Source organism: Phoca vitulina, unplaced genomic scaffold, assembly GCF_004348235.1.
Source record: "Phoca vitulina isolate PV1807 unplaced genomic scaffold, GSC_HSeal_1.0 scaffold6, whole genome shotgun sequence".
NCBI lineage: Eukaryota > Metazoa > Chordata > Mammalia > Carnivora > Phocidae > Phoca > Phoca vitulina.
Genome location: NW_022589709.1, coordinates 15,216,537 through 15,238,360, shown reverse-complemented (window position 1 = coordinate 15,238,360; position 21,824 = coordinate 15,216,537). Strand labels below are relative to the sequence as shown.

The following is a 21,824-nucleotide window of genomic DNA, read 5'->3' as shown; positions in this document are numbered from 1 at the left end:
CCTGTGCCAAGCCCTTTACCCAGAGTAGCTCACTTAACCACCTCTTCTAAGTAGACGAGTAGGTCAGTAGGTAGTCATTATTCCTATTTTCGTGTGTGAGAAAACAAGGCACAAAGAAGTATGGTGTCTTGGCTGATGGGCATGGAGTTGATAAGGGTTGGTACTATGATTGGTACTCAGAGCTTTTAATCTTCAAAAACTATGCTTTTTCTTTTTTTTTTTTTTAAAGATTTTATTTATTCATTTGAGAGAGAATGAGATAGAGAGAGAGCATGAGAGGGGGGAGGGTCAGAGGGAGAAGCAGACTCCCTGCCGAGCAGGGAGCCCGATGCGGGACTCGATCCCGGGACTCCAGGATCATGACCTGAGCTGAAGGCAGTCGCTTAACCAACTGAGCCACCCAGGTGCCCTTTCTCTTTTTTTTAAGTAGGCTCCATTCCCAGCGTGGTGCCCAGTGCGGGGCTTGAATTCATGACTCTGAGATCAAGACCTGAGCTGATATCAAGAGTTGGATTCTTAACCAACTAAGCGACCCAGGTGTCCCCCAAACTATGCTTTTTCTAAGATACCATTTTGGAAAATGGTCCAGACATTTATCTTTGGTAAAACAATGAAAGGAGTTAGATATACACCGGAGGTACAGCAAACTGCATTGAAAATATTTGAGAAGGGGTCAATTTTTACCTTTAGGAGGCAAAGCATTTCTACTTTATATGATTCTAAAGTGTCTATTTCCAACAGATAAAAAAAATTGTGACAATGTAGTTGTTGGTACAGATGAATATAGGAGAGTGAAAGTTTACTGCCTTAAATAGGTGCTTTCTGGAGTTTTCATACACTTACAATCTCAAACTCTAAAAATCAAATGCACAATTAAGACTGAGCATTTTTAACAGAGGCCTACAATGCATATAGATTATCATCCCAGAATGGGTTTTGAATTGAAGTGAAAACAATTTTTATTTTTCTGCCTTTTTTTTAAAAAAACAAAACAAAACAGGCTTTTACTTTTAAAAAGGTGATACTTTTAGTGGTTGTTCCTATACATACGTGTGCACACACACACACAGACACTTAAAGAGGCTTTACAAAATTTTGCAAAATCTGTTTCAAGGTGCTCAAAAAGAAATATGAGAATTACAGGTAATTTTTGAGACCAAATGTACTCAGAGTTGGCTACTGATTTGGAAAAGTAAGAACCAACAGGCAAAACAGAGAATAAGAGGAGAGGACACAGGGAACCATCTCTCAAGAAGAGCACCGCACAGAGCCCAGCCTGTAGGCAGCATTCATGGGGCAAAGTAGAACAGAGGATTCTTATCCATCCTCCCCCCATGCCCAGGCTCCATAAAGATCTCAGAGAGTTGAGAATTTCATTGATGAAGCTGTCAGAATTGGCAAGTATTAGGGTTTATGGTAGTTTTAAGGTTCAACTGTAACCGCTAACCAAATTTTTTGACAATAATTGAATAGGACCAGCTTTACTATAGAACTCTGATTCTAAGGGTGCAGTGCCCAAAAACTCACTGTAATAAAATATTTACTGCTCTTTAGCAGGATATTTTTCCCAAATTCAGTGCTGGTGACATACTGGTCTAAGTATTCCTTGATTCACAGTAGCAAATTCCCTGATGTAACTTTTGGCAATTTTGAATATGCTCTAACTTTTCAGTATTCTATCTAGTGTATTCCCTTTGCTTACTGACACTGCAATTTTATCCAGAAGAAATTCATCAAGTTGTTCAGGCATGATTTGTAGTCAAAGGCGTGCTGCTTACTTACTTTTGATGCCAGTATGATAGCTCTGGCTTTCTGCACTCCTATTACCCACTTCACAAATTCATACAGATATGAAGGTTCAAAAGAACAAAATAACTAACATCTTTCTTTTCTCCAAAGAGATAAAGTTATATTGCTGAGACAAATATGGAAAAAGATACTCACCATAAGTGCAAATCATTTTACTAGCTTCTCTGAAGAGAAGAATTCCATTAGGAGATGATACATCAAAATTCAAACGCTGGGATCTAAGAAATACAGCCAAAAATCAGACTCTATATGTAGATAAAGAAACCAGATGTAGATTTAAAGTGCCTACCATTTTCATTTATTAGAAGTAGCAGCAGTACAATTATCCCTTTTTTTAAAAGATTTATTTATTTATTTATTTGAGAGAGAGCACGTGTATGCGAGCGTGAGTGGGGGAGGGGCAGAGGGAGACAATCTCAAGCAGACTCCCTGTTGAGTACAGAGCCCGAGGCGGGCTTGATCTCACAACCCATGAGATCGTGACCTGGGCGGAAACCAAGAGTCAGATGCTTAACTGACTGAGCCATCCAGGCGCCCCTACAATGATCATTTTTTTAAAATGCCATTCCATTAAACAAGTGTTGATAAAATATGTATGCTGATTTCTCACTATAAAGACATTAGGACAATTAAGAAGAGTTAATTTCATTCATTTGCTGATTAAAGAATTCACTTTTATCTATCAAAACAATATCTTGACATCCTATATTGCAGACCTCTTACTCTCTTCTCTTTTCATGCAAAGTGGTTGATAGATAGTACATAACAAAATCCAGGTGTGTATATGTAAGTTTATATAAATACCTGGATAGAGGTTTACATTTGCAATCTCCTGTACTGCCCCATACATATTTTTAAAACAAATTCTAAAGTGATGGATAGAAAATCTAGGTACTTTTAATACTGTTCATATGCATAATGAATCACCTGAAACTTCAAGCATATTTCAAATACATTAAATTCCAGTCGGACTATAGTTTCCATTGTACATAGCTCAAATCAAGAGAAAGAAGTCCTAGAAGTTCTAAATGAGAACAATTCTACTTCTCTGGTTCCTGACAGGTGGGGGAACAGTATGAACAGGATAAAGGACTGATATGCCATTCTGACATAAATTTGCTTTTTAAACATCAGTTTGGCTTTAGCTGGTTCTGATATGCCTGGTGTCTGTGCTTTCAAGAAATAATGGTATAGGGGCGCCTGGGTGGCTCAGTTGGTTAAGCAACTGCCTTCGGCTCAGGTCATGATTCTGGAATCCTGGGATCGAGTCCCACATCGGGCTCCCTGCTCAGCGGGGGGTCTGCTTCTCCCTCTGACCCTTCCCCTCTCATGCTCTCTGTCTCCCATTCTCTCTCTCAGATAAATAAATAAAATCTTTAAAAAAAAAAAAAAAAAAAGAAATAATGGTATATATTTTTAAAGGACTAGCAAAAAATATGAAACCAGGTCCTAGCAAAGAGATACCAAAAAAGCAAAGATACTTGCTAAAGTCCTTTTGCCAGGAATGATGAATTGTTGCTTCTCCATGCTTTTTCAAAATGCTTTAGAATAAGGTGCAATGATAACTTATTAGAAATATTGTGAACCTTTTGATTGTTGGCATAAAATTATTGACTAAAGAAATGTACATACATAATTCACATTAGATTCTGGAGAAATATAGACAAGATAACATTTTCTGAGGTTATAGATTTTCACTAGGTACTTCTTATATGATAATTGTGCTAGATATATATGAATCATTTGCCTACGGCAGGTATAAAATATAATATATAATGGAATGATTTTCTCATTTAGTATTAAATGTTATATCAGCAATATATAATATCAATTATCTGGTTGAAAACATCATAATTTCATAAAAACAAATTTCTAATATGAAATACATAGCTACCCTTCCTTATCTAAGATACATACAAGAATAGTTTTTAAGAAACAAACAGCCTTAAAAAGAGTAATTTTTTATGAAGAAGGGAACTGAGTCCCAGAGCAGTTCATGGACTCATAGTTTTAAATAATAATTTAAAATCTATTAAACAAGAGGTCTTTTCCCACCTCTTGCTTAATAGATTTTAAATTATTATTGTGAAAAACCCAGCATGAGAGCTAAATTACAGCTGCAGTCCATACTCCTTCCCTGTCTGGATATCTCCCTTCCAACACGCAGTTTACAAAGAGGAACTGATGAAATAGGATGGTGATGTGACAGGTAATTTGGTGTGAAGCCACATTCATAATGACATATTTTAAAGAGGTAAAACCAATTAGCTTTTTGCAGTTTTTCTCTTTTAGCTACATCTTTGTTAACATTTACATGCAGAGTATTTGAATCTCTGCTGGTCTGTGCAAATTATAAGGTCAACTAGGCCATTTTTTCTTTATTTTTAAGTTTTTAGGCAATTTTTAAGAAGTGTTGTAGCTGTAAAAAAAAGAAGTGTTGTAGTTGCTGTTTATGCTATTTTTCACTCTTAAAATTTTTTTATTGAAGTATAATTAACAGATAGTGTCGTATTAGTTTCAGAACCACCATGAGATTATAGCTTACACCTGTTACAATGGCTAGAGTCAAAAAGACAAGAAATAACAAGTGTTGGTGAGAATGTGGAGAAAAAGGAACCCTTGTGCACTGTTGGTGGAATGCAAAATGGTGCAGCCACTGTGAAAAGTGGTATGGAGGGTGCTCAAAAAACTAAAACTAGAACTACCAGATGATCCAGCAGTTCCACTACTGGGCATTTACGTTCCCTCTCCCAAATGAAAACAGTGATTCGAAAAGATATAGGCACCCCTGTTTATTGTCATAGCAATTTAAATGAAAACGTTGAGCACACAAATCATCCACATACATGCATACTGCCAAAGAGGAAGAAGGATAACTTAGGAGTCAAAGCAGGGACAATCCCGGGGGCTCCTGAGACAAACTATGAGTCCATGAACTGCTCTGGGACTCAGTTCCCTTCTTCATAAAGAAAGCAGCTCAACTCGGAGACCTCTAAACTTCTTTTCTGCCTTAAAAGTCTACAGAATTCAGTTAAGCCCTGAAACGGTAAAAATAGCTGCCCTTCCTCCATTTGTGCCTTTGAATATTTTAAATAATGGTGGTGGTAGTCTTCCACCTCACACACCTAAGTGTACTACGTTCTTTCTCCCAAGGGGTCTCAACCTTATGTCTCTAATTCTATTGCTTTCAACAGTTATTTTAAACCTTCTGGTTCCTGAGTTCTTGCTAAGCCTTACATATACACATAGCAGGCAGGAAAATCTGACCTCTGGAGATGCTGCCAAATAGCGATTTTTTTTTTCTCCCCCAGTGCACTTCTTACCTATTTTGCATCAGTTCTGCCATAAGTTTTAAGATGGGAGTGGTACATGCTGGCTCTCCATACCACCGCTCGATCGTCCTCTGAAGAATGGGAAGATATGTGGGGTACCTTTTAAAAAGCCTGTTAAAGAACTTAAGGGTCAAAAGAAATATTGTTCCTGAAAATTAGTGGCACTTAAAAAGCAAAAAAGGAATCCACATTTGCTCTATGTTTAGTATACAATGGCGATTTTATAAGTTGCTCTCCCTAACCTACACAGCTGTACGTTTCTGGGGGGGCTGTAAATGATCTGCTCTTCTTTGTAACATATCCCATACATCATGTTCCTTCATTCTTGGTACACACTATAAATAAAAGACACACCCCAAAAGTATCATGTAAGTAACACATTTAAAGAATTGTGCTTAATACTGTAGGAAAGGAAGAGAAATTTAATGAGGATAAAGATATATTTGAATTGTTAATACCAGTTTCTTGGGCATTAAACTACTTAAGAAAAAAATGTTTATTATGAAATTTTGAAAATACATAAAAGTAGAGGGAAATAGTAATAATAACCCCCATACATCTATCTTTCAGCTTAGAAACTACCTATACTCTTTTTGTTTTTTTAAGTTGTTGACTTGCTCGGCTTGGTCCCACTGCAGTAGATCCAGGGAACACTGGAGATGTTAGCTTGAAGAAAAGCTCTGGGTAACTTTGAATATACTCAGAGTCAGCTAAAAGGTAGTCCCATGTACACCCAAGGAGAAATTCTCACATGTCCTCATCAATAGTAAGAAGTGTACACCTCTGATAAGTCAATGGCGGAGACCATCAGAACCTGGAAAACCTGCCTCACTGCCACTGGCCCTTTAAGCCATAACTGACCTCCTCCTTGACAAATGGACATATAAATAGAAAATTAAGGCCTAAAACTGCAGCAGAAAAAAAAACTCTTGCTGTGCCACTCCTTCCTTTCCTTTTTCTTTTCCTATTGTCTAGGTCTCTCTCTTTCTGATGTTTTCCAATGTACTTGTCTTTTTGTTTCAATGAAAGTGCTGAACTGAATCACTTAATGGCGTTCCTTCCCTGTGTGGTATGGGTAGAGATCTCCATGGTGAAAAAGATCACAATTCTTTCCCCTGTTCTTAGAATATATTTCATATTCCTTAGGATAGCATACAAGGATCTTTAAGATCCAGTCCTGCATACCTCCAGATTCATCTCTTTGTACTCCTGCCCTATCCATGGTTCAGCTGTTCTTAATTCTCTGCAAATCCACAGATGCCAACTCTCTTGTCTCCATTCCTCTACATTCGGCTTCTTCTGCTTTAACCCATTCCTCTTTCAACCTAGCTCAAGTTCACTTCCCCTGGGATGGTGAAACTTTCTCTTTTGCCAAAAGGCGTCAATCTCTTCCTCATCTACGTCAATCTCTTCCTCATCTACGTTCAATGAGCACTCTGACCCTGTATCTCTTAACAACAGATTCTACTAGGGTTGCTTGCTTGTGTTATCTGCCTGCCCCATTAGAAAGTGAGTTTCTAAAGGGCAGACTGTGCTTCCCTACCATGCCCCCCGCTATTGCTATTTGTTCCTCAGAAGCCTCCCTGGCCTCCCCCTCCCCTAAGACTTGGTTAGGTATGTTTCCTATGTATGGCTACGGTACCCTGTGCTAGCTAGTGCTTTCATATCTCTTTATCTCTCCTATTCTATTATACACTTCTTGAGGGCAGGACCTAGGCACTTGCTGTACACATGGACCTGGCGCAAAGTTGATTCCAATAAATATTTGTTGCTGTAAACTTGTCAACCTAAAAATGAGGTATAGCGTATTCGATTAGAATTATCTATTTATTTCTTCCAATGAAAATAAGCCTTCTAATCCCTTAAGAGTGGCAAGCTCCCTAAAATTGCAAAAGGCAATACTTTGTCTCCCCAGATATACAATGTTAAGTCTCTGTATTTGTATATTTTGTATTTGTATATGTTGAAAGAATTTACTTAACAAGTATTTACTGAAGGCCTATTGTAGAACTATCTATTCATTGTTTTAGACTCTCTGGAGACACCAGTGAACCAAACACTGAAAAATTCCTGCCCTCATGGAATTTATATTCTAATAAGAAAAGACAGAAAATAAATAAAAGACATATATGATATGTTAGAAAGTACTACAAAGGATAATAAGGTGGAGAAGGGAGATAAGAAGTGTGTATACATAAGGTTTCAGTTGGATAAAAATGAAAAAAAAAATGAAATCAATGAACTTAATTATTAATTCTATCTTGGCTATTGTCAGATAACTTACTGTTTTTTCCATGTAGTAGGAAATATGTTATTTTCAACAGATCATAGATACTATGTGCTATTTACTGCACTAGGCGCGAGGGATCCAGAGACAAGTAAGGTGTGGCTTTTATTCTTGGGGAATTCATCCTCAAGTCTGAGTGGCTGACATCTAGTAGAGATGCTCTGGGTACCAAAATTCGGAAGCAGTGCCAGAGGAGCACAGGTGAGAAAGGATTCCACCAAGAGACCCCCTGAGCACGAACTTGGTGATCACTGGTGGAAAAGCATCAGAAAGGCTTCTCAGGAAACGGCAAAGACCCAAATCTCGGAATCTCAGAGTACCCTAGGCACACGCAAGCCCCTTTGCCAGGCATTCTAAAGGCATCAGGCCCATCCTATTTTTCAGAGCACACTGCATGCACTATGGGAGAAAGCCGGGGGATATGAGGGAATGCTCCCTTTTCTGTGTGGAATGAGAGTGGGGCCAATTCTAATATGCTTCTGACAAGAGGTGACTGCCACAGAGAAAATGAGTGATTACTGGGAAGCAGAGTAGAGGCCTACCGAGCAGGGAGGTGAAAAGGGCTTCAGAGCAAGAGTGCCAGACTCAGATTACAGGGTGAGAAGCAGAACCTTCTCTCAGAGTTTAATTTTCCAGGGCCTGTGAGGACTACGTATATATGGAAAGCAGGAAGACAGTGGGAGCCCTTAGATAGAAGAGGCACAGACCTATTGCTTTCACCTAAACCTTCTTGATGAATTCCTAACATCTCCATCAGATAAGTGAAAGATCATAAGCATTAATGATGTGACATTGCCTTAATCAGATGCCAAATACAACAAAATGAGAAGTATGGGGTTTCCTTCTTGACAACCACCACCCATCCATCCACCCACCGCGTAGTTAGTTTAACTTACTATGTGCTGGGCCCCAAAAAACAGAAATGAGTAAAAACGTAATTCTCTCCCCCTGGGATCTCATAGTAGGGGAAGCACGGTAATATCCTAGAAGGCAATAAAGGAGTTTTTCTTAAAACTGTTAGGAGATAGTGGTGTGAGGATGTGATTCCAGAAGAGAAATAGCCTGCCAGTTCACAGCTTATTTTAAAGGTACTCCACGAATGCAAAACAGGTGTACCTTTGTCCACGAAGCCAAATGCTGCTGGAAGTCTCTCCTTTCTCTCCTGTCTAGCAAATGCCTATTCAACTTTCAACACTTTGCCCAACTTTCACTTCCCTGGGAAGCCTACTTTTTTTTATTTTTTGGCCCAAAATGCCAATCTCTTCCTCTTACATGTTCATATGGCCCTTTGCATACATCTTTGTGACAACACATTGACTGTTCATTAGTATGTTATACTAGTGAATATTAGTATGTTATATCCACTAGATTGTGAGCTTCTAAAGAGCCGTCCATCTTATTCATTCTGGTAAAAAGCAATCCTTTTATTCATTCCTCAGGCCTGACACATGGTACTTAAAACAATGCTTGCTGAACAGTGATTTTTCAGGTTTACTTTACTACTTGTTTGGTAAGATCCAGGGAAATATCTGCACTTTGACAGAGCCCTTTCTGATTCCCCAGCTAAATGCAATCACTCTATTTGTATCTGTTGTTATGGCACTCATCACCTTCTATATTTTATTACAGTCATTTATGTAGGTATCTAACAGACTCTATTTAATTACAAGCTCATTTTGGGGTAGGATTTGAGTCTAAGTAATCTACATCCCTCATGAAACCTAGCACAGTCCTTAGCCAAATTTGCTGAATAAGTGAGCAAATGGGATTCCTTTGTCTCATCCCATATCAGGGAGAGGAACTAACAACAGTGGTGGAGTATTTACTTTGTGCCAGACATTACAGTGGGCCCTTTATAGATGTCAGTTCACTCACTTTTTACACTATACCTGTGAGACAGGTATGATTAACCCTGTTTTGTGGAAGAGAAAACTGATTCTGAGACAGTAAGGAAGTTCCCCAAGGCCTCACAGGTTAAGTGGTGAAGCCAGGACTGGAATCCAACGACTGTTTTATTCTGAGGTTTGCGCCCTTCTATATACCTCCACAGGGTCTTGTCTTTGTATGATGTGTTTATGCATACTAAGAAACAGCACCCATGACCTGACTGAAAACCAGTGGACTTAGAGATCAGGTTATGACGATCATACACTTTCCTTTTTCTTTTCTTTTTTTTCCAATTGCCGTCTGGATTTTTGACACTCAGCAGTCTAAGTATGATCTGGGAAAAGTCCAAACAAGGTGACTAAAGGCACTACAAGGTAAGCTGCTTTTATATTGTCATGTTCTCACTATAGGGGCAAAGAAGTGTATCAACGATTCTTCAATTCTCCAGGAGCAGAACAATTTATCAACATGTTTGCTATGTAGTTGCAGGCAATTTGGTTTTGGAAGGACAGTGATAAGCAATGCAGTTCGTGTAGCAGTTAACGCAGTCAGTGTTTACAGAAATGTTTTTGAATTAAATAGCTAACCACTAAAATAGCATTTTATCAAATAATTGCCATAAATAAAATGCATTTTGACTTTAAGATGACATATGCTCTTATAGGACATTTCTTCTGCATGCTAAGGACTGTATAACAAATTAAAGAACATACATTTATGTGGATAAAAGGCAAAAATAAACTTTCCCCAGCAGTAATGTGGGAATCATCACTGACGGTTTGACATATCAATATTTCAGGAAGAATAAATGACTTTCATATCCATGTTTGTTGTTTTTTTTTTTTTTTACCATATACTTATTCATTTTTACTTTACTAGAATACTTTGAAAAGAATCTATACCTTATCACCTGAAACTGCTTAAAGTATTTCAAAATATTTTAATAAAGCTTTTTGAATTATCAAATAATGTAACTTTTAAACAAATTTTACTATTATTATAAATATTTGCTCTTCATCCCTTGCCCAAAGGAAAACTATAAATCTTGTCTCAACTGAATGAACACCATTTATCATATTCATTTTGTTGTCAATACAATTATGAAAAGCCTTTGGCCTTTTCCCAAGGAAGCTGATTTGCTACTGAAACTCAATTATTATAAGCAAAGCCGGTACCAAGCCATCCTGTTTGGCAATCTAACATAGCTTCCTGCATAACTAACACTTCGCCCTCCACCACTGACCCTAATAACATCAACATCTATGGTCACATGGAGGAGACAATAGTTTCCAGTTCAAAACAAAACATTGAGTCCCAAGGCCTTCCATTTGCTATTGTCGCTATTGTCTGCCATCTGCTGGACAAAAGTTTCATTTCAGCTAGGTGCCCAAAAGACGAAGCTTAGGGAGGAAATGGAAAACAGACGTAATTAAAAACTTCAATTATAATATGTTCTATGAATTTTAGGCAGTATCAATTATGGCAGATATTTGTATTCTTTGACACTGAGGGGAAAGGTTCTGGACTTGATTCTTGGTTGGAACTGTTGAGGAGGGAAACATGAAACATTAATCGCTGGACTAGGCATGGAGTTACAGCTTGGTTTCAAGATCACCATCAATTTTAAAGTGCCAAAACTAGGTTTTTATGATTTTTCAAATAAATGAAAGTTTTTACTTTGTGAGCTTCTATTTATGTTTAGATAAATAAAAGGTCGTATGTAATTTCAGTTTATTCTTCATAGTTAAAAGACTTTTAGGACTTTCCATGTTAAAAACTACAGTCTCTGTACATGTACTTTGTATGCTGATATAGACATGGTTCTTCAATGACATGGAAAATTCTTATCTCTAACCCTTCTATGGACACATATATCTGATGAAGTAGGTTTTAATAGTAACTAAAAATGTAAGTCAGTATTCAAATTAATGTTAAAAATTTTTTTTTTAATGCGTAGAGTTCTCCCTAAAACATGCCCAGACCCCTTGTTAGCCATGTTTTTGGCCTAACTGTGGCATCCATAGTGAAAGACTGCCTTTAAGAAGTTTCTTTTGCAGCTTAATTTATGAAGGAAGTTTGGATAAGAAGGACTTCAAGAGCCAACTGAGAAATAGAGTAACTTAAAAAATAAAACAGCTTTAAGGCTATCGAATTCTTTTTAGGTGTTCTGATGGTTTTATGTATAAAGACATGAAAACATATTACACCTATACGACTTGTGTAAATTGTCACTTCCTGTTAGGATCAAGGAGGATTCATACAATATTATTAAAACAGTATTAATAGCAACTGTTTATGACTCCCAGATACGCTCCAGACATTATACAAAGTGTGTTACCTATTTTAAGGGTCACAGTGAGCTATGATACTGGATGTCTCCTTTTCTAGATGAGAAAACCAAGACTCAGAGAGGTGAAATGACTTGCCAAGGTTTACACGGCAAGTGGGGAGCTGGATTTCAAACCTGGTCTGACACCAAAGTCCACGCTCATCTCACTCTTATGTGAAGAGGTATTTCTGTGGGAGATGTTTGTTTCTTTGTTTATTGATGTTGTTCTCTGTACTAAGCCTTGGCAAAGGAAAATTCAGATTTTATACCAAATGAAAAATCCTGACCATTTATTTCCCCTTTTTCATGTCCATTAATATTTTCATGACGGCGAAAAACTGTAGCATGACAAATTAAGCCTCTGAGAGATAAAGTCACCTGCTAATTGAGATGGAGTAGAAATTCAAATCTCCTCGAAAAATGCCAAATGGTAAGATTCATTGATCCTGAGTTAAAGATGTTAGCCTGATTATCCCTGCAATCCCTACATAAACAATCATTTGGGGATGTGATTTTTAAGTTGTCAATATTTAATGGCACCAAAAAGTGACCTCTCTGAGCTGGGTCTCCAAATGCTGTGCTCAGTTATCTGCACTGCTGCCACTGTGCTGTAATTTTTAGCTGATTACACATTAGTTCATTTAGCTTTGTTTCCTCTTCCCTACTGTGCCATACTATTAAACGAAAGCGAGGGGCCTGGCACCCCTCTGTGCACGGAGCTGGTATTGTCACACTGTAATAAGGATACATCCAGTCAAACAGCATGGTGTAGCTGCTCTTTGTGTTCAGTGCAAAGGCAATCCCTCGAAGATCTCTTGCCAGCCCGATCAACATACGCTGTCAGTGGGAAAGAGACACAGTAATTGATTTTCACGTTAGCACAGAGCAGATGGAGTAATAATCAGGCAATAATGACCACATATCTGATTTTGATTCATTAGCTAAAATGTCTCGCTCAGATCCCTTTCTATAGAAAACTGTAGACCCTTTTAAACAAGCAGACCATCAAATCTGCTGACCAACTCGACTTTGCTTCTTATAAATTGAGCTAAGTCATGATTCCAGTAGTTTAGGAACATTTGGATTCTTAATATACTTTGTTTCTGAATAATGCCAAATTAGAAAAAAAAAGCGGGGGGAGAGGAGGATTGATAATTTCACAGAACAGAGATGCACAGGGTCTAGACGTTATTTAATAATAGCAAATCTTAAACCACACTGGCTTGCATGCAGTCAGTCCACTATGCAACCTAGAGTCTATCCTGGAAGCACACTGGCATTTAAAGATCCTGAAAGAATATCTCTAGTCACCGAGGACAAAATAAAACTGGCCAGGTGACCTATTGCTACCATGACATTCCGAGAAGGGCATTCACAATCCCCAAGCAAGGAAAAGGAAAAGGTGTAAGGAAAAGAGATCTGTACTGGTTATTAGAAGACTTGAATTTGAGTCCCAGCTCTGTTGCTTAGCTGTCAGACTTAAGGCAAGGCAACAACTTACAGTCTCAGTTTTCTCATCTATAAAAGGGGCTACTATTGCCTCTTTCACAGAGGCATTGTGAGGAATAAATTTGATAAATTTATGTAAAAATGCCTAACAAGAGCCTGACACGTACTAAATGTTCCATAAATATTTAGTTTCAGAGAGACAGAAAAAAACTACTTGACTCTTAAATAAAAGAGATCTGACTTGTACTCCGGACTCTTAATTAAGCTGTCCTTAGGATGATGCTTGGGAAGAGAAAAAGAAAACCCAGGAACAGATGCTAGAATGTCAGAACAAAGAGCACAAATAAACATAATTGCAAAACAAGGGGGTGGGATAATTGAGATATGCAACTGTGATTTCTGAAGATACTGTTTCAGTAGAAAGATTCTGCCAGGAAATGGCTCTGAAGTTTTCTTTTTACCAGATTTTCTTTTTCCTCACACATTGGTTAAGAAATGAAAACCTCTTTATAGGAAGGCCTTTAAATGATCATCAAGGACTTGGAAGTGAATCATAAGCCTCACCTTAATGGCTAAATAACATCTCAAAGTAAAATAACCGTTTATCTGTCAGAAGTACCTGCAATTTCTGATCATCCCCCAACCTTGTACCTAAAAGGTGACTCGATATAACCAGAAGTCATCGTTTATAAAATATTTAGTTTCTAACCGCCTAACCGTTTCTAAAGTGATGGTAATCTAAATTTCTGAGTCTGTAAACCCTGAATTTCTGTTTCTTTAAATGACTCATTCTTTTTCCTCTCATAATCTCACTAGTCCTTGTTAGTCTAGAATCGGCTCACCTCCTTACAGTTCTCTCATGTGACTTGCTATTTTTTTTAAAAAAAGCCGTTTTGCCTTTTATGTAACCTATTTTCACCACCTGGAACCTGTTTCCCTCTTTTGTAGCTTTCCACGTTTCTCACAGCCTCCAGAACAAAATACGTCTTCTAAGAAGCCTTCTTGGAACAATCCTATTCTGAGTACGTAGCTCTGCAGTCTTTCTATGATAGTGGGCATTTCTATTTTTATTATGTATACTTACAGGTTACAGGTTATGCTTTCAACTAACATTAAGTTTTCACATATACATAAGGCACCCACATTCAGCTCTAAACTGGTCAATAGGAACCAGGAGTTTCACTTTCTTCATGCCTAGTGCAAAGGGCTCTTAAAATATCTTTAGACCATCTTCATTACACAAAAAGGTTAACATTTACTTTATCACAAATTTTTCTTCTTTAAAAGATGCCAAGTTAATAAAAGTGCTCTAAGTGACTCGAATCTATGAAATCATATCAACGTTTACTTTTAGAAAATGTTACTACAGAGCAGAGGAAGCATATAACAATATAAGAGCTAATTGTATCTTTTCAACAGATTCAACCGGACAGGAAAATGCAGTGTTCACGTGAATAAGAAACAGATTTCTTATGCTCAAACAATATCTTGTATCTTACGGCAGCGAGAGTACTGTAAGAGTCTATACAGACACTCAGCACTAAGGGACTACTTTCTTGGTAGCCAAAACGTACCCAGCTCTGCTATGAGACAGGCCGACTGTCACCTAGAAGTTCAACTGGACTACTAAGCAATCTCAGAGAGCAAGAGGTGGTCTGACCGAAATTTAGGGAAGGGGGAGCCACGGTTCACCATCTCATTTAAAATAGTACAAAGGGGTTTATTTCAAAAGTTGCCCTTCTCCTACAGTTGGTCCACACTTGATTGATCCTATGTCTTTAGTGAGGCTGGTTTGGGGAGCCGGGTAGGTCTGGGGTATCTGATCTTAAGGATTCCTTCTGGATAGTTCGAGGAGAAACCGCTCAGTGCTTCAGCACGCTGCACGGTGAACAGTTGTCTGTGTGCCAAAGTGTGAGACGAATGGGCCGGGAAACAGCTGAAATGCGGCTCCTTCCACCCTGACCCCCAAAACAGGGTTTCTAATGGAAAGTCTGACAGACCCTTTACTGTAGTGGCACTACTGGGGGCAGCTATAATATTATCCTCATAATTCTACTATATAATAACAACAAAGAAAAAGAAGGTGAAGGGTCATTGTGCTTTGTCTTTAGAATTAAGATGGCTGTCTTCATCCTTACAGCATACTCTTAATTCTGGAGACACATCTTAATAACCTCTAAATAGTTCCAACAAAAGAGCCGTGTCAGAGGAATGAGCAGGCCCCAAGGTGTTTCAACTGGAGTGTTTTCATCTGCCTTTATTGCTCTATCCCTCTCCAGAATTAAGGCAATAACCTGTGATAAATTATTCAGGAACTGCTACAGGGATCAAAGCAAAATCATTCTGTTAAAGTGCTGTTTGCAACATTTGGCACTTAGTGCGAAAACTTTTAATGTGCGCATGCTGAAAATCAAGGATTTTAAATAATTTAACATTGTGGAGTTTTTACGAAGGGACTAAAGATAGCAGGTTCCTATTTAACTGCTCCTCTTCCTCCGAGAAGTTTTCATTCATTTTCCTTAAACTCGATGACGTCATGGCCAAATCAAAAATGATGCATGAGTCAAGGGAGTGTGGACTATATTTTACTGTGGATACAATTATAGGGGGAACACATATATTTTGAACTAATGCTTTGGAGCCAGGATTTGTCACAGCATTTTCTTTCTTTTTCCCTTTACTATGAAGAGAAAAACCCAAGACAAAAATTCAATGTTCTCTTCAATTTTATTGGGACTAAGTAAGAAAACAAAGCTATAAATTTAAGAGCTTTGCAGCATTTCCTCCCCTCACAACCATATTTCAATTTGGCAACATAGGTCCTTGATGCTTATGTTCATCCTAAAACCCGCATTTGAAAAATATCTATAAATAGGGAGCTAGAAAATGCTGGTAAGGGTTGCAAATTAAATGAATTTGGCAGTCCTGCGGCATTTTCATAGAGATATTTTAACAGCATCACCTCCTGTGGATTGGAATACTAAATACTTTATTGAAGAACAAAACAGAACTGTTTTTATCTCTAGTACTTGCAAAATGAAGTACCTGAAAGCACTTTTGCATGTATTATTTATTCATCATGATAGAAAAATAGCCTTAACCTAATAAATTACATTTAAAAGCATTTAGTGCAAAAGTTTTGTTTATGATAAAGCAACAGATTTAGTTCTTTATCGGTAGCTTAAAGCACCAAGTTTTCTTTATACAAATTAGACAGATGGTGCTTACAGTAGAATTTACTAAAGGTCTGTCACAACAAATGCAGCCAAGCTGCATATTTAATCACTGCAGAATCTTGTCTACCTGCAGCTGCCAACTGCTAATCCAATTTCCCTGATAAATGTGGCAAGAGACACGATCAGCAATAAAGAGCATCTAACTCCATTTTCCTGCAGGGCGTCTTTTGATGAACATTTAGGACGGAAGCACGGAGTGCACTGTGTGGCCCTGGTTCGCGGCAGCTGCATGCATTCTGAGGCACAGTTCTCAGGTTACTCACTTAATTCTGCCACTATCATTACGTTGCTATTGATCTCAGTAGCTGTTGCCTACACAGCATTACTCTAGATGAAGCTGAATCAGGCAGTTATCATGCATCAAACTTGCTCAAAAGCCTGGAGATTTCCCCTTAATTACTTGTGATTTTATTTGCAAATACCGTTAAAGTGTAATCAAGCAGTCACTTTCCAGGGTCGTTAAGAACTTGCTGGTTTAGGGATATATCACTGGAACTCCATTAAAAATGACTCTAGGAAGATGGTTTCCATCAAACTAGATGGGATTACATCAAAATGGGCTTGGAGTATAATGAAATCTTCAAATGAGACAAATGTAATTTTTATCAAGATGGTGTTTTTCAACCTCACTGCTTCTTTCGGATATAAAGGGCACAGAGAGCCACCTTAAAGCTGCAAAGCTTTTGTTGGTCCTTCAAAATATTTGGAAGACATCTAAAAAATACAGCTAACCTGAGTAGAAACTCTGGTGAAGAGTTTTCACAAGATGATGAACACAAAGAAAATCTCTAAGATCCTTTTCGGTTTTAAAATTCTATGACTCTTGCATGTTGATAAACATTCATTTCAAAAACTATTTCAAAAGGTATCGCATTTGGCTAATTATTTTCTGGTAGAAGAATTTCCCTAAAATAATCATCAAAGGCCACTGTTTTACTATCTGGCTTCTTACTGCATGCATATATATATTTTAGAGAGAGGAGAGGCCATGGAAAATGATGGTTAATGTTTTCGACTTATTCCAAATAACAATAAAATATGACTTGAGCATCACTAACAAAGGTGCCTGCATCCTCTAGAGTACATTTATTAGTCTTTTAAAAATAATAATCAGTGTCAATCTATTTAATATAGCCCAGATACATTATGATTTCAGAAGATGCTATTCCTATTTTGCAGATCTTGTGTTCCTCACCCCCCACATTAAAATATGGGACTGTTTTGTCACAAATAGCTTGCTACACTTAAGGATTTTACTAATAAAACATAATGTTGTCTTAGATATTATGACTGTTGCCACAGCTGAACTGACTTGTCAAATCAATCCTAATACGGCTCCCACAGGCACATAAAAACCTTATTTAGCTATCAGTTATCCTAATCACTTTGTTCAGTTTAAGAATGCAATACTTCAAGACCAGCTCCTATTTATACATATATGCCTAGCCATTTAATAATGTCTTGATTTATATAAATTCTTGTTTAAAAAAATATTTAGAGATGTAGTGTTTTAGCATGAGTATGTGTGCATTCCTCCATATAAATATACTGAGGCATACAGTGCAGGGTAGATGAGGGAAGAGAGATGCTTTAAGTGGTGTACCCATGAGAAGTGTTCTTTTAAAGATACTGCCACAAGAGACAAATCATCTAATCATAAACTGCCCAAAATCACTCGCTGACCTCAAAGTCAATTTGTACAAGAAACTAAAGAAGTACTTACACGAAAAGTACAACTCAAAGACACATGCAATTGAGGAAGCAAGACTGATGAGGCGCAGAGCACGTACAAATATGCAGAAACCTTTTTGTGGATCTAGATATCCCAGCATGAGCAAAAGCATCTTTCGTCATATTTAGGAACAAACCCACCTTCACATCTTCTTGTTTAAAGTTGTTGTTGAATATTTGTAATACTGTTTCAAAAGACACTGTAAGAGGCAGCATGAAATTCTCAAATTCGTCTTCATCTTCGCCTATCAGAAAAACAAAAGGGTCACCATGGTTTAAAATGCATGCTATTGTACATTAGCCTAGGCAGTGAGTGCTTCATTCAGGCTTAGAAATGTCCCTGGGAAAGGGTCAGTCTGCATTCACACTCATGCTGCATTTTGTACTTTGTTTGGCTCATTGAATATTCTTGTGTTTTGCCTTCTCTTTTGCACCAAATGAAATAGCAAAATTACTTACCAGCCATTTTTTTTTTCTGGCTCTTTATTGGATCAAACAGACTCATGCCCCAGGCATCTCAGCCCTTCAGTTCTTAGTGCCCCCAGAGCTTCCCCAATGCCTCAAGGAAAGCCACTTTCAAAGCCTCAGAGACAGGGATCCTTTTTTCCCCTTCTCTTTAGGTGCCAAGGCCCTAAAGGGCTCAAAGACTCAGGTGCCCAGATAGCTCTAAGTTATTATTCCCCTTTATTTATGTTCTTTTTTATTAATTTGTTAAATAGATAGCAGAGAAACTTTTATCTGCCAAATAGGATGGGGTCCCTCATGGGTCATTTGGATTTTAAGTACATTCTCCATGGGTACACTTCCTCTTGCACCAAGCTTCCTTTTCTGTATAGAAACAAGTCATTTTCTATTGTTTTTTCCCTTGAAATGTAGACTGCAGTTTCCTTTTTTTTTTTTTTTTTAAAGATTTTATTTATTTATTTATTTGAGAGAGAGAGAGAGAAACAGCATGAGAGGGGATAGGGTCAGAGGGAGAAGCAGGCTCCCCGCTGAGCCGGGAGCTCGATGTGGGACTCGATCCCAGGACTCCGGGATCATGACCTGAGCCGAAGGCAGCCGCTTAACCAACTGAGCCACCCAGGCGCCCTAGACTGCAGTTTCCTTAAGGATTCTGTCAAAACAGAATCTTCACTTCAAACATGGATATGCACAAATCGCAATTTATTTATTTTTTATTAAAAATTTATATTTTAGTTGACAATGTTATCATTAGTTTCAGGTATACAACATAGTGATTCAACTTCTCTATAGTTATGCTCTGCTCCCCACGACTATAGTTACAATCCGTCACCACACAATGCCATTACAGTATCACTGACTACACTCCCTATGCTGGGCCTTTTATTCCCCTGACTCACTCACTCCATAACTGAAAGCCTGTATCTCCCACTCCCCTTCACCCGTTTTGCCCATCCCCTCACCTCCCTTCCCTCTGGCAACCATCAGTTTGTTCTTGGTATTTATAGTCTGATTCTGCTTTTGGTTTATTCATTTTTTTTACATTCCACCTGAGAAAAATCATATGGTATTGTTTTTCTCTGTCTGACTTATTTCACTTAGCATAATACCTCTAAGTCCATTGATGTCGCAAATGGCAAGATCTCATCCTTTTTTATGGCTATGTAATATTTCATTGTGTGTGTGTGTGTGTGTGTTTGTGCGCGTGCACGTACACCACATCTTCCTTATCCATAGACACTTAGGTTGCTTCCGTATCCTGGCTACACAACTGACAAGTTACATAGTATTCTTTTCATAAGGGGTTTCTTTTTTTTTTTAAAGATTTTATTTATTTATTTGTTTGTTTATTTATTTGTTTGTTTATTTATTTATTTATAGAGTGAGCAGGGGGAGGGGCAGAGGGAGAGGGAGAGAATCTCAAGCAGACTCCACACTGAGCATGTGGATCCCGATGCAGTGCTCCGTCTCATAACCCCAAGATCATGAGCAGAGCTGAAATCAAGAGTTGGATGCTCAACCCACTGAGCCACCCAGGCGTCCCAAGGGGTTTCTTTTCTTTAATTTTTTTTAAAGGATGAAGCCTGATGTGGGGCTTGATCCCAGGACCCTGGGATCATGACCTGAGCTGAAGGCAGACGCTTTAACTGACTGAGCCACCCAGGCGCCCCAAGGTGTTTCTTTTAAATGAGAGAGTTGATTCTTTCCTTCATCCAATGCCCCCACAGGAACTGTGAGCCCCCCACTTTACTGATGAAGAAACAGGCAGAGAAAGGTTAAGTGACCTGCTCAAAGTAGCATACTTAGGAAGTGACCCTATATGGTCCAGACCTCCTGATTTCGATGCTATCACTTTTTAAATAGAGCATCAGAGAGGAAACAAGATCTCAGAGAAGAGATCAGTGATTCTCAAGTTTGGTCCTTGACACAGCAGCATCAGCATCACTTGGGAACTTACCAGGTGTAAATTCCTGGGTTCCATCCCAGAGCTACTGAATCAGAGACCCTGGGGGTGTGGGTCTAGAAATTTGTTTTAAGAAGCCCTTCAGGTGATTCAGATGTATGCAAATATTTGAGAAACACTGGTCTGTACATCATTCTACAGATAACACAGAAGGTCAATGGCACAATCAGGATCTTTAGCCTCTTATGGAGTGGCTGATCTGGCTGACCCTCATCTTTTGTTACTTCTCTTTCCCCTTTAACCTTATGCACTTTATTTCCAGAGTCCAAAAGAATCAAGGACTTAGCTTTGTTCACAAAGAGATATCAAAAGGTCAATGAGACTTTCCTGGTATGCTGTTCTAAACAAGGGTCAGATCTCTAAGTGAAGGGTAAAGCAGACCAGATTATAATCCCTGCTCTGTCAGTTGGCTACGCGACCAAGCTATTCCTCTTAGCTACATCCTCTGTCAGCTGGTGATAACATTAGAGACCTTTACAGAAGGTCTTCCTTTTCCAAGCCCAGGTGAAACAGCAGCTCTCCCAATCTGAGCTAAGCTCGCCTGCAAGTACTCCCTAAGGCCCCCCACAAGCAATCCCCCTTCTCCCTGTGGGATGCCACAGCATTTTGTCTACTCTTGACAATACGTAACATTGATCAGTCTGCCTCAAATTTGTAGATATTTAGGCATAGAGCTAATAACACTAATAATAATGCCTAACATCATTCCACCACTACCACCATTTGATGAGGGTTACTGTGGGGATTAAATAAAATAAAATTTATAATGTGTGTATGTAAATTATTAGATCTGTCAGCCTACACTGATAGTATCTTTGGCTGTGCTTCTGGAGAGCTGAGACTGTATCTTTGCATTTCTCAGTGAAGGAGAATGATGTAGGCAGGTAAAGCTCAGCAATAAACAGAACCAGTGTCTGGCTCCACCCCTTACTGCTTAACTTCGGATATTCACTAATTACCCTGAGTCTCAGTTTTCTCATCTACAAAATAAGGATAAAAATACCTATCTTTGTGAATATTTAATGTTCTAACACATGAAAAATAGAAGATGCTCAATAAATAGTAGGGTGGTGCTAGCATTATAGTATTGGCACCTAGAACAGTGCCTGGCATGTATTAGGGAAATCCTGTATTTGAATGAAAATAAAGGTGAATTTTAAAAAATCCCTTATTTTCTTAATACCTGATATGAATAATACAATAGCTAATTGAAGTAGACATTATCAAATCCTTAAATATATAATATATATACACATTATATTTAAATGATGTATTCTTACTCCCCTAAGATAACGTATCTTCTAAATATGGAATTATTCATGAGAACAGTGGTAACAAT

General features: G+C 38.2%; 1 protein-coding gene across 2 annotated transcripts in view; it reads right to left on the bottom strand.

Annotated features, from left to right (window-relative positions):
• RANBP17 (RAN binding protein 17) overlaps positions 1-21,824 on the bottom strand; it is a 322,877-nt gene that overhangs the window by 52,082 nt on the left and 248,971 nt on the right. For both annotated transcript variants that reach the window (XM_032403702.1, XM_032403703.1), the window contains exons 19-22: positions 18,202-18,305; positions 12,393-12,481; positions 5,133-5,240; positions 1,945-2,027 (exon numbers count right to left, since the gene is read on the bottom strand). In XM_032403702.1, the coding sequence (XP_032259593.1) occupies positions 1,945-2,027; positions 5,133-5,240; positions 12,393-12,481; positions 18,202-18,305 (384 nt within the window). The remainder of the gene's footprint in view (positions 1-1,944; positions 2,028-5,132; positions 5,241-12,392; positions 12,482-18,201; positions 18,306-21,824) is intronic.